The sequence below is a fragment of the Alosa sapidissima genome, chromosome 2 (assembly GCF_018492685.1).
Source record: "Alosa sapidissima isolate fAloSap1 chromosome 2, fAloSap1.pri, whole genome shotgun sequence".
NCBI lineage: Eukaryota > Metazoa > Chordata > Actinopteri > Clupeiformes > Clupeidae > Alosa > Alosa sapidissima.
In genome coordinates this window covers 4,553,412-4,566,943 of record NC_055958.1, presented here as the reverse complement: position 1 = coordinate 4,566,943, position 13,532 = coordinate 4,553,412, and the positions used below count along the sequence as shown (strand labels likewise).

The following is a 13,532-nucleotide window of genomic DNA, read 5'->3' as shown; positions in this document are numbered from 1 at the left end:
CTTGGACTTGCTTGGGACATCTCTGTCTTGACTTGGGACTTGACTTGGACTTCAGCGGCAAGTTTTTACATAGATCTCCACTTCTCGAGGTCACCAAGTACTGTCGGTATGAAAAAAAACTAAAACAATCGGTTTTACCTCGAGTTGCTACAGCCAGCAGCTAATGCAGTCAGGCAGCTACAGCGCTCTGTGGGCATGTAAATGGGAGCTCATGGACATGCCCCCAAAGTGTAGCGCTGTAGCTGCATGGCTACATTAGCTGCTGACTGGAGCAACCTGAGCTAGGTAAAACCAATTGTTTTCGGGAGGGTTCTACGCGCAATCTAAGCAGCATATAACTACCTCAAGTTGTTTTTTATACAACTAAAAAATCTCCATAAAAACTAATCAGGCTTCTAATTGAGACCTGCCTTTATTTGTCCAAACCTGTAGCTACACCAGACCACGAAAAGGGTCTGTGTTTAAATGGGACTCTTTTAACCAAAGTTTTATGAATGATTCAGTGCGATTTTGGATGTATGGCTTGCACATTAGCCTGTGTTAGTAACTAGAGGAAACTGGCTCTGCCAAATGTAAAAGTTGCAGGTGCTTTACTCTATCAGGAGGTGCATAAGTTGGGCAGCCTACTGGTTAGCACTTCGGACCTGTAACCGGAGGGTTGCCGGTTCGAACCCCGACCAGTAGGCACGGCTGAAGTGCCCTTGAGCAAGGCACCTAACCCCTCACTGCTCCCCGAGCGACGCTGTTGATGCAGGCAGCTCACTGCGCCGGGATTAGTGTGTGCTTCACCTCACTGTGTGTACACTGTGTGCTGTTTGTGTTTCACTAATTCACGGATTGGGATAAATGCAGAGGCCAAATTTCCCTCACGGGATCAAAAGAGTATATATACTTATACTTATACTTAAGTGCTATTTACAGGTAAAAGTAATTTCAGAAATATAGGTGTGTAAACGGTGTTTATGTGCATTTAGCCTCTACAGCCCCGATTAGAAGATCACCAGTCAGTTGTGTTTTGGACGTACAATATTACTCGAGACAATCTGTCCCAAAACATGCATTTTCACTTGTCACTCAGTACAATACAAATATAGACCCTAACTTTGAAGTAAAATCAAGTGGCTGCAGTCATTCGATGGTTTTTATCAACAAAAAGATTCCAGATGACCCTTTAGCACAGAGCCAAGGTCTACAGCTCTTAAAAATGTCTCTATCCTGACTTGACGACTCTAGGTACAACACAAAAAATATATTGTCATTATTTTTCTAAACAAAGAATATTATAAACATTTAAAAAAAAAAAAAAAAAACATACAAATGTGTTTGAGACAATATGTCTGACCAAGTTCCATTCACAGAGTAAATGCATAAAGTTACAGGTTTTGTTAACAAAACACCATTATAAAAGGAGCAAAATGCTATGCTGTGTTTCACCTGAGGGGACGCAAAAATCTATTGTTTATTTTAAATGTTTATTTTGGTGTTCCCAAAACACCTGTAACTACATGCATTTATTCTGTGAATGTGACTTGGTACAATATTGGTCCTTCACACATTCATTTTCCATATACTTGCTATTTCCACATAGATTTTTATGGTCCTACTAGCTACCCCACATACCATTTCAGTTGCTTGAAAAAGACACAAAAATACAAACACGCCTTTTTTTATCCTTATTATTGTCATGGTCATTTGATGTGGAGACTTTTTACAGCATGTCTTAGGCTAACCAGCTACGGCATAACTCATAAGCATACAACATATCATTTCGAGTGAAAAAACGAAGAGAAAATCCAAAAAAAAGTCAAAGGTACAAGACTGTGTACATATTTTCATTTCCGAGCGAAGGAACTACTCATCCCATAAACCACCGCGCCTCACTGAGTAATATAGGCAAAATCGGCGCGATTTATTTTGCCATTTCCAACCGGCAACAGCACGCAAACCCTTTCCTCCAAACAGTGATTTTTATATAGTGATTGTGCAGTTAATAGCAGTTATTTCAGGAGTAATCGTGTAAATAATAGTGTTTTGATATTGAATTTTATATTTATCATCGTGTATTTTATATTGTGTGTGTGTGAAAGCGGTTAACGTTAACGGCAGTGCTTTGTAACGTTACCTGACTCATCCTATGCTGTCATCACTGCTCAGTCGGGCTGATGCATGGACTGGTGCATGGTCTGCTCTTGGACCACCATATTCAGTTTATTAATTTGCCGTGAATTATTACACAAAATGTTAATTAAATGCACGAAGTATTCCTAGGTTAATGATTGAAATGAATCATACAGTGAATGAAAGGCTACAGTAGCCTAGCTAATGTTAACTAGCACTGCTAGCAGCATTGTTACCAACCTCCCTGCTTAACTCACCACAACTTTGTAGGTCTTGTCCCTCATCCTGGCCCTTACAAAACCCACAAACTGACTCTCGGACACACAACAGTCAATAATGTGACCCGATTTAAAGTGGCTTTCACCCCTTTGGACACTCACTAAAACATAATATATCATACCTGTGTTGCAGCATGTAGGCTAATGTTAGCTGCATTATGTAATGACATACAATGTCGGAAATGCTAAAGGTTAGCCTGTCGGCTACCTGAAAAGTTTGAGTGTTTAAACTAACATTTACAGTGGTCTATTTGATAGTGTATTGGCCCTGACTAAGTTTGTGTGATGTATAAACCCCAATCCTTGTTGATACAAGTACCAATATTCGTCAAGAAAGTTTTTAATCACATTAAGATTTTCGCCATAGGCAGTAAAAGACTCCGCCATCTTTGTCAATATTTTTCGCTGAGAAAGTTTCAAACTATGACCAGAGAATGCTATGACCATAACGGCCTTTCCAACAATCAGAGGCATCATTGTGGGATTGTGGGTAATGAAGTACTTATCCAAGAGATCGCGAATAAAAGGCATTTATCTCAAAACAAGATTAGTGCCCCATGAACTCTTGGTGTCTATAGGAGCATATACAATCGCTTAGTACAGCCGTAGCTGGTTTTAAGTCTACCACGTGCAGTTAAGTTTTTATGGCTTATACCGCAATTGTCAATGGAGAAATTGCATTGAATTTTTACATCCGGCATCGCCTGTGGGCGGGACTGTGCAGCTCTATACTGACTGATACCAAATGAAAAAAACAAAACTGTTTTTTAATACCCTCAATATCACACTTAATGCACATTTTTCCAAAATATAGGGCCCTTTCGAAAGTCAGAAGACATTTAGTACAGACTTTAAATTGTTCATACATGCTTTTTATGAGTTGGTCTTCCACCCTAGAAAATTTTAGGAGGCTAGGGAAAATATTTGTCAAGATATTAATGCCCAAACATGGCATGTGTTTTTCAGGCTGTAAAATGAAAGAATTTCAAGGTCTGAAAAAGATATGAAGACAGTAGATTTGCACAGAAATATTTCACAGGCCTTGGTTTTAGGACCCATTGATGATATAGACAAGGTTTGAACAAAATCTGAGACGGTGCAGTAAACAACCTTATCTGATTTGACATGGAAAGACCCTCCAATGACTACCAAAAAAAATGCAATCTCACCTTGTTTTATCTTCCTGAGCATTTGATGCAGAGACCTCAAACATTGGCTCAACATTAAAGTATTGTATTTGCAGACAAAATAATGATTGGTGCCATGCGGATACAAAAAAAGACATCAAAAACATTAAAGACATGATTTCATTTTTCCAAATCTAGGGCCTTATATAAAACTAATTTGCATGTAGTACAAACTTTTAACGGTCCAATCATACCAAGAACATGTTGGTTGTCCACCCTACAAAGTTTGGGCAGGCTAGGAATATACTTATACTATAAAGATATTAATGTCCAAACATGGCCTCCAAGATAAGACATTCTGAGAATGAAAAAATTATGAAAACATTAGAATTTAACAAAAATGTTTTACAGGTCTTAGTTTTGGGACCTAAATATTAGGTAGACAAACTTTGAGCAAAATCTGGGATGAGGCAGCAGCCATTATCCTGGAATTTGTCTGATTTGACAAGGAATTCCTTCCTTTTGAATGCAAAACAACAAGATGACTAAATTCCTATCTTCCTACTTGAGCAAATTCAATTTCAAGGTGAGAACGCTTTCATCGGATGGCATGCATTCATGCATTGCTCATCATTGCCTTGGTAGCCATCTTGCTCGAACAAGCAAACCTACGTCGGTTGAAGCGGGAGAGTCATAAACATTGTCATGGCAATGGTGATTTCTATCAAAGGCTCTGCCTTTACACTTCAGGATTTTGGGTAGTGTAGTGCTTTTCCGTGAAATTGAAAATAACATGTTTTTCTTAAAACAAGGTTGATATATGAACTTGTGGTGTCTACATTAGCATATAGGCCTACAATTGATTATTAATGTCGTAACTGGTTTTAAGGTCCTTTAACCTTGGACAGTTACGATTTTATGACATAGGCTATAATCAAATTCTAAACGGAGAAAATGAATTGGATTCTTACTTTTGGAATCGGAGTGTCACTTTTGAACTCTATTGCAGATTAAAGACATCCTTTTATGTTTACTTGTTACTTAATTTTTTATCATCTGTACAATGATGAATATGACTATTTTTGCTACTGCTGTGAATATTAATACAAAAGTAATAATAAGTAGAAGAATATTAATGACTTTAAAAGGCTGGTTTACAGGACTGTGTCATTTAGTGCAACAGAGAAGTGTCATAAAGTACAACAAATCAATAATATTGACACAATAGTGCTATGAGAATGAATCTGTATACTTTTTTCTCCCAAATATAAAAAATGAATAGGAATTCCTCTTTGAACCAAATCCATTATGTGGATTCTAGAAAGTCACATAAAGAGGCCCAAAAGTACCAAAGGGCACTGAAAATTAAACTCATATGGTGAATATCACAAAGAATGTTCCTTCCATTTTTTTTGTTCAAGAATCATTGCACTGAATGACTTTTTGTTTCTTTAATTTCTATAAACAACATTAAAAAACCCCATCAAATTGGCATACTTCCAAGGTAACATTTTGGGGCACATTATCAAATCAATAAATCAGATCATTTTCTATTTTATTTTTTTGGCTGGTTGAACTTATTTGTCTTTGACCCACCTATACCTTCCAGGTGGATCATGTGTAGCATGCTAGCCTCCTTCTGACACTGGGAGAAGACCTTATTCCCAGGTGGATCATGTGTAGCATGCTAGCCTCCTTCTGACACTGGGAGAAGACCGTATTCCCAGGTGGATCATGCGTAGCATGCTAGCCTCCTTCTGACACTGGGAGAAGACCGTATTCCCAGGTGGATCATGCGTAGCATGCTAGCCTCCTTCTGACACTGGGAGAAGACCGTATTCCCAGGTGGATCATGCGTAGCATGCTAGCCTCCTTCTTACACTGGGAGAAGACCGTATTCCCAGGTGGATCATGCGTAGCATGCTAGCCTCCTTCTTACACTGGGAGAAGACCGTATTCCCAGGTGGATCATACGTAGCATGCTAGCCTCCTTCTGACACTGGGAGAAGACCTTATTCCCACAGTGGCCGATCTGCATTAGTTACTTCAACCATATCCATGTCCAGCCCTATTCTCAAGACAGATACTTGCCCTTTCTCAGTTAGAGTCCAGTACATGCAATAAACCAGTCGTCTTATTTCTCATTATTTTCATTGACATTTCTTGACAATATATCAGTACAACAATGCCACATACTGCAATGAATGCAGAAATCGAGCCTTTCCAATAGATTACTGATGCTTACATTTTGAGAATATGATTTATTTGATCAGATATTTGGGCTCTAATGAGTTCAAATTAGTTAGAAGGGATGCAGAGACATGGAAGTAAGCCTTGGAATGTATTAAATACTGAAGACCTGGGAGAGAAAACCTGAACATCACAATGATACAGTATGTAAATAGGAAACCATTTTCAAAAAGATCTGGAATTTAGTTGTGATCCTTTGCCAAGCACACAAAACAATAGGCTAAATGGTCTGAATTAAGGCCTAACATCCTATTAGTTTTGACAGACTTTTAAAATAAATGAGACTATTTAAAACCAAATAGCAATGGCAGTGTTAGGTTATGTGGATAATCTCAGAGGAAAGCATTTTCTGGACAGTTGCATGAGGGTGGGTGGGAGGGAAGGTAAAAACGCTGGTTACGCGAATGTAACTGTGGTTATGTGAGTAGTGGATGACCGCCAGGGCAGTCTTTTCGTAGTGGATCGGTCTGTGGCTGGCGCAACAGAGATATATCCACTACGAAGAGACTGCCCTAGCGGTCAGGAACTACGAAACATAACAACTATGATTTCACCTTAGCCCATGTAGGCTGAAAGACAATAATCTTCCTCTTACATTTCCATCAGATTGTTTTAACAGGAATTAGACTGGCTTGAAGGTCACAAAGTTAACCTGATAAAGTCTACAATATGAAACTGTAGCCTACTGAAGCATTATTTAGTTACTGACAGTCAACCCTAAAGATGTTTTAGTCTACACACTGCATATTGCTTATGGGTTGCCTTCTAGATTGTGGCCTCAAATGTGCTGCAAATTGCATTGAACGACTTGTTGATTGTAATTGTAAGCAATCCAATCCTGGGAGATGTACCAGAACACACTTCTAAAGCCTGAAGCCCTCCCATTCAAGAGTTCATAATATGATGTTTCGGCCATCCAGTTAGGCTATGGCTTTTTTAAAAACTGAAATCAAGTGAGAACTGTATGGTCTAAGCCCCTGTGGTCATCAAGAATAGTTTTAAAGTAGGCTACGTTATCTGCTAAAGTAGCCTAGGCCTAAACCAGATTTCGACATAACAAACAAGAAAACGAGAGGAATATGTTTAGAATCATATAGTGCAATCAGTTCTTCAGCTAAACTTACTGTTAAAATTCTAAATGTAAGATCTAACAAGATTTTGCAATGTTTCCAGGTGAAATCGTGAGGGAAAATTAGCGTAGGCTACAGTAAACTTGTCAAAATAGAAATCCTGAATGGTGCAGTTCATTAGCTGATTGTTACCACATTCTATTTTGTGCACAACCAGTTCATGACCATTTATGTATCTTTACATAAATCAACTTTCTCTACAATTACTCATAAGAACATTAGGGTCACATGTGACCCTGCATAAAATTGGACAGCAAGATAAGACAACAAAAAACGTCAGGCTACTGTACTGTACACAGCCTCCAATCACTCATTTGGCAAACAGTCAAATCTACGTTCAAAAAGCTACGATTTTTACCAAGCAAACGTCTAGCTATAGCTAACAGTTACCTACCTTTGATGTCTTACGCTGTGAGAAATGTCATGGCAAGGGGTGTTGGTTTTCATTTCATTTTGGGTATGTGTCCATGAATTTGCCATTAAGGAGGATTGTTGTTCACATATGTCTCAGACCATGGACAGATACAGAAATACAGGAGAGGATTGAGCAGGGGTTAGGTCTGTACAGGGGCTGAGACAAGCATATGTCTTCATTCGTCTTTTTAAATTCAATATTTTTAAAGCTATGATCTCTGCTTCATCCATCTTCATCGCATTCCTTGAATCCAGAGCACGAAATAGAGCTTAGCGGCATGACAAAAACGGATTTAATTCCCTTCCAAAATAAAAATGAAAATGCTTCCAATTCCAAGTGCAGCTGCTGTATCTTTTCTGGCTTGTTGGGATAGAAGGATGGAGCTTTTCAATGCGCGTGCGCCACAGCTGGAGTCAAGAGGAGAAGAAATGTCCCGTCATGCACCTCAACATAAAAGGGGACAAAAAGTATCTCTGGTGGGGGTGTATTTTCCATAGACAGTAAAGGAATTTTCAGAGCATTTTTGGCATTATTTTCATTAAAAAGAATGCTTGCAATGGTGAATGTGCTGTCACAACTACCGCATTATTATTATTATTATTATTATTATTATTATTAGTAGAAGTACTAGTAGCAGCCTAGTAATAGCCTAGTAGTAGTACTAGAAGAAGTAGTAGTAGTAGCAGTTGTTCTTGTTGTGCAAATTAATTGGAGTATCGGTATAAACTTTTTACCGATATCGGTATCGGTAAAATGTATCGGCCCCTGCTAGCCTACACTGCTGGTCACAAAAGTATAACTTAGGCTACTATAATGACATACTGTGACACATAGAAACATGTGACGAAGACCAAGAGAGGACACTGTATTTCTCCACTCAGTCAAAGCATCAAGAGTATTGGCCTAAAAAATCCAAAACTTTCCATAGGCCTAGAGCTGCTGACACTGATAAAACCTTGATGACATGCTTGGTGTCTTTTGGTAAAGTATGATGTGAAAGCTTTTCTAAAAATGTTAGTGTGTTCCAACCCAAACAGAACCTAATGCTTAGCCTGTGGGTGGGCATGACAGATGTATCCATGACCAAATACCATCCTAATGAATTTGAGGATGATATTCACCTAACTTACCTCATTCTGCAGCAAATTGTTGCATACTTTTAAACAAATAACCCATTTTTAAATGAATGCTGAATGCATTGTCTTTGTGAAGTTCTCATGAACTGCATAGGCCTACAACATTGTGAAATTGGTTATTCATCAAAAATATCAAACTTGACAGTATGATCATGTGAAGACACATTTGCAAGGCTGTTCATTCACTTAGTTTAGACAAAAAATCCACACTATACAATACCATTTTACAAAGTAGGCTATGCCTTTATCAGGCAACTGGTTTTGGTATCATGTCCAAATTCATTTTGATGGTATGGTCATGTGAAGGACAGATAAACATGTCTTTCCCACCAGCAATCCAGGATATGCAATATGTATTCAGATAGGAATACATGGCAAAATTGATAGAAAACCTTTTTGCAGCTTAATATTGCTGCCTATAGCCTATCGGCAAAAGACACCAGTTAGCTTGTTGGCAAGCTTCTAACAGTTCTAAGCTTCTAATAAGGGTGGCGTTTGCAAAATTTTACATTTAGCTCGCTAGTTTTATACCCAAACTCCTTAGTGCTACTTTAATGCAATTTTTGAGCTGACTGTCAAGGGTCTCATAATATATGAGATTCTACTGCCTCCCATTGGTGCACTGTGGAAAGACACTGTGGTGCTGTGTAATCACCTTAAATGACAGGCAAAGTACAAAGTCTACAGTCTAACTACAGTTAATTGAATAGGAGGCCAAATCTATTTGCTGATTTAATACCATGAGCACAAGCATAAACATCAATGGATCAGTGCAACACTCCCGCATGCCACAACAGCTTAAGTTCATGCACAGAACTCTTTGCTCATTGACTGACTTTGCACTTCGCCTGTTATTTAAATTAGGGTCACTAGACTGTATGTTTGAATGTGTATGCACATACATTGTGTGCCTCAGCTGTGTTGTACAAAAGAATCTGCAGACAAAATTTTACTTATATCAAAAACACACAGAGAGCATAGTTCAGAGCAGTCACTATACTTTACTTAAGGGGAGAAGCATACAATTTCATTTGTACAATATTTCACAATCACTTCTGACCAGGCCCTGAATTTGTTAAATATCAGTTAAACAAAAAAAAAAAAGAAAAAAAAAAAAGAGAAACACGGCAAGTCGGCTTTGACAGCGCTGTAGTTTGCTTGCACCCAGGATGGCGAACTTTGAGTGATGGTGACAGCTGCTTCACAGCGCATGTGAGGTAAATGTGTCACTTTAATATCACAAAGTGCATTTGCTGTTGTGAGAGAAGAACAAGAAAAAATAATAATCTGCTGGTCAAATTCCAGTTATTGTTCTTTAAGCATTGCACTGCAAGACGCTTGCTACAGCATTTGTTACACGATGACACAAACTGCCGACCGGGAGATCTGAGGTAAAGGACATACTGATCCAGGGTGTTTCTGGCTCATTGACCAGAAACCTTTCTTCTGACTAGAAAGATAACTTTGGGCCATGACATAAATTAATAATAATAATTAAAAAAAACAATATACAAAATAAACACAGATAAAATCTTTTTTCTTTAATAATATTATAAAGGATTTTTTCTTTTCTTTTTTGCCTTGAGACCATAAAAAACCTCATGCTAGATTCACAATCTAAAACAACATTCATATATACATAAGTGTGCATTTGCAATCCAGTCATCTGATGATAATGTTGGGGAGGTTTGGCTTTCTTTGACAGAAAATTATAGGATTCATGCTCCTGTTTGACTGACTTAAATAAAAATGTTGTCATGTGAGAAACAGAAAGACATTTCACTGGCGGAGATGCATGTACTGTATGTGGCAGTGAAGCACCTGGAAACCACAACCAACCACCGAACAGCAATCAGTCCTGTCATGCGAAGCCCACAAATAATAAAAAAAAACTTTAGTGTTTCATAACAGGAGGGGAAGGAAATTAAATCAACATTCAAAAATAATACTGGAAACCCTCTCAGCCAAAGAGCTTTGAGAAGATGGCTACATAGATGCATACTGACGAATCTGAGAGATTGCATATACGCCTCCCCTTCCCTCCCTTGCCTTGCTTGCATGGCTCCGCTGTCTCTTCCTAGCAGCACCTCCCCCCACACACACACTCACAACCCACTTCTACAATCGCCTCACTGAGGTCCTGAGAGAACGTCCAAGCAAACGGTCACTGCTCCCCGCAACGCATGCCATTCCAATGTAGGCAACAGGCAAATGCTTTTACAGAGCCTATGCCAAAATACTGCAACCCTTACTGTCTCCAGAAGCCACTACTCGTATTCCAGCCCAGCATTGGCACAGCAACTCATAGATTGTACTTTTTTACTTAACATTTTCACGCTCTGTAGACTTGAGAAGCAGACGCTACACCAGGCGCTACCTGTGTCAGTCTAGTCTAGTCTAGGCTTTGGTGGTGGTTGGCCAGCTCCTGCACCCCTTCTCCAGTGAACTGCATAAATGTAGGCAGATCAGAATCTGTCGTCGAATGTCCCTGAATATTTCCTAATACGCTGAGATTATCAGGGAGAATAGAGAAGGGTCTTGGAGCCATAATCCAGACTAGTCAGAGAGCAGCAACAAAAGCATGGTAACCCGTCATGGCAACATGGGTTTGAATGGGGCACATGTCAGTATGGCATATCATAGCATACAAACATCCATTACGTCCTTTCAAGGGTGGTGGTGGTGGTGGTGGTGGGGAGATGGTGGTGCTCTGAGCAAATAACCATCAACCTGTCCTTAAGCAATAGCCTGAAAGTCCTGCATGAGTGTGCATGAATGTGTGTAAGTATATAGGTACACCCCTCAGATAAAAAAAAAACAAACAAAAAACAAAAAGAAACAAAAACAAAAACAAGGGTGAGTACATCTGTGGCACCAGAACGAGCAGCTGAAGGAGGGAGGGAGGGAGGGAGGAGGGGGCCAGAGAGCTTCCTGAGACGTACTGAAGTACAGTGATCACAGCAGACACGAGGGAAAGGAGAACGTCTCCACCAATGCAGACAAAAGTACAAAAAAACACAAGCAACGCAACGCCCGGACAGGAGATTAAAATCAGCATTAAAAAAAAAAACATAAAACATCAAAATGTTTCCATAACATATACCAGTCATACTTTCCCCACCCATCAGCCCCACATATAAAGAGACAAAAAAGAAACAAAACAAACACAAAAGGCATGCACATACGTCAATAACCTTGTGGACACTGCAAATCTACAAACGGGTTAAGTGCTTTCATGTCTTTTTCACTAAATTCATATTTTCAGGGATCTTTTTTTTTTCTTCTCAATCTCTCTAAAAATCAATCGAACATAAAATAACAATCACCACAATGATTAAAAAAGCAGAGGGGTGGTCACATTATCAACAGCAGGGAGGAAAAAAGCGGAAACACAAAGATCTTATAAAGGCAGAAATACTGGTTTATGAATGGCCTTTTCATCTTGGCATACTCAGATTTGTTGGAAAAAGAAAGTCTTCACTGCCTAACATAGGTCATCTAAATGCTCTGTAGTGTTTTGCTGTTTTAGTGTTGAGAATAAAAGTTTTATCGATTTGATTAGAGACTGAGGTATACCTTGTAGAAAGAGGTTGGTATTTTTTTCCGTTAAGAAATGCTCCGGAAAAAAAGCAAAATTTCAAAAAAACCTTTTGATTTCTGTGACATCTCACTCTCTCTGATATAGTTTATGTACAGCAGCAACACACTAGACATTCAGAAGCTGTTTCTTATTGGCATTGCAATAGTCATTCGTGAGAACACAAGATCAACTGATGCATTTTAAAAACCAACATATTACCCTTTTTTTTCTTAAAATTCATACTGAAATGAAATGAACAGTGAGCTGAGGCTCGTCGTCCTCTTCTCTTCCTCTACAGAGGACGTCCATGTTCTTTTCCACGAGGGACATCAGCAGAAGTTTGACTTGATTTTTTTTTCCTTTAAATATAGCCGTCCAGTTATCAAGTAGTGAACATGTGTGTGTCCATGCAGTGAGGGCTCCTCTTATAAAGAGTTCAGCTCTGTGGACTTCCCCCAACTGCGTCCGAAAGACCCAAAAGCGAGTCGCCAGGCACACATGTAGGTATGCTATGCAGTAAGACCTGCAGTAGGCCCGTGTCCTTCCAGTGACTTAACCATATAACTGTCCTCCTGCCTCTATGTACAACTGGGGGAGAGGGTAGGGAGGAAGGGGGCAGACGCCACCAGTGCGTTACGGAGTTTGGAGTGTTGTCTCTATTTATCACTTTCTTTTAATTTATTCATAATCTTTTTTGTGTCCGTGTTGGTTGTTTCTCAGGCAGCGCCTCCGGCTAGTCAGAGGCTGGACTCCTTGGGCGGGTAGTCCACATTGGTGACCATGGTGACCACGGTAACGATCTCCTCGGGCGCGGTGACGTTGGTCTGCCGCTGCATCTGGACCACACGCTCCTCCACGCAACCCGCAGAGAGCCGCGCTTCCGCCTCGTGGTCCCAGCACTCCTCGACGGTCTCACACAACATGGCGAGACCCTGGAGAGGCAGAGCGAGAGAGAGAAACAACAGATGATCAAAATGTGAAATGAAGGAGGAGTGCAGCAGAGAGACGGATAAGAGACAGTGGGGGAAGACACAAAGTGGAAAGAAAAGTGTGTCAGCCCTCAACTGACAACTTGCACTTCACAGACCCAAATAGCAAGAAAACACTGAAATCTATAATAATTGCTCTTTAAAAATAAGGTTATACCTAATAATGTGATAACCTCATAAAAAAAGAAAAAAAAAAAAAAAAAATCAATAGATCCAAAAAAAGTCTACACTCAACTGAAGAAAGAAAGAAAGTTATCCCACAAGCTCGAGACCTGTTACCAAAATGTTGAATGGGCTCTTCAGACAGGGTTGAAAATGGTTTAGTGGGGTTTCCAGAAACCATCAAGGGGTAATATATGTGACCTTTAATAATTGTAATGAGGAGCAAGCTGTGGCAAGCCAACTGTATATTTCAGTCTTATCAAATAGTCTCATCTAGACGAACTTTAATCTTACATTATGGTAAAGGCAAGCCCTTCATTCCCCTGAATGCCTACGATGTCGTGTGT

The 13,532-nt window shown here is 39.5% G+C and overlaps 2 protein-coding genes across 9 annotated transcripts in view; both read right to left on the bottom strand.

The window, feature by feature from the left end:
• The window catches only part of LOC121693850 (methyl-CpG-binding domain protein 5-like), a 31,076-nt gene extending 23,388 nt beyond the window's left edge, over window positions 1-7,688 (bottom strand). For 6 of the 7 annotated variants that reach the window (XM_042073559.1, XM_042073550.1, XM_042073566.1 and 3 more), the window contains exon 1: window positions 7,298-7,688. The gene's annotated coding sequence lies outside the window, so the exon portion shown is untranslated. Of the gene's footprint in view, window positions 1-5,119; window positions 5,362-7,297 lie in introns of those variants that run through there. The other variant, XM_042073575.1, reaches the window with a different exon arrangement.
• A 1,747-nt stretch (window positions 7,689-9,435) lies between these two features.
• Window positions 9,436-13,532, bottom strand: part of acvr2aa (activin A receptor type 2Aa) — a 37,918-nt gene continuing 33,821 nt past the window's right edge. For both annotated transcript variants that reach the window (XM_042073835.1, XM_042073844.1), the window contains one exon: window positions 9,436-12,966. In XM_042073835.1, coding sequence (XP_041929769.1) covers window positions 12,772-12,966 — 195 coding nt within the window. In that variant the 3' untranslated portion in view covers window positions 9,436-12,771. The remainder of the gene's footprint in view (window positions 12,967-13,532) is intronic.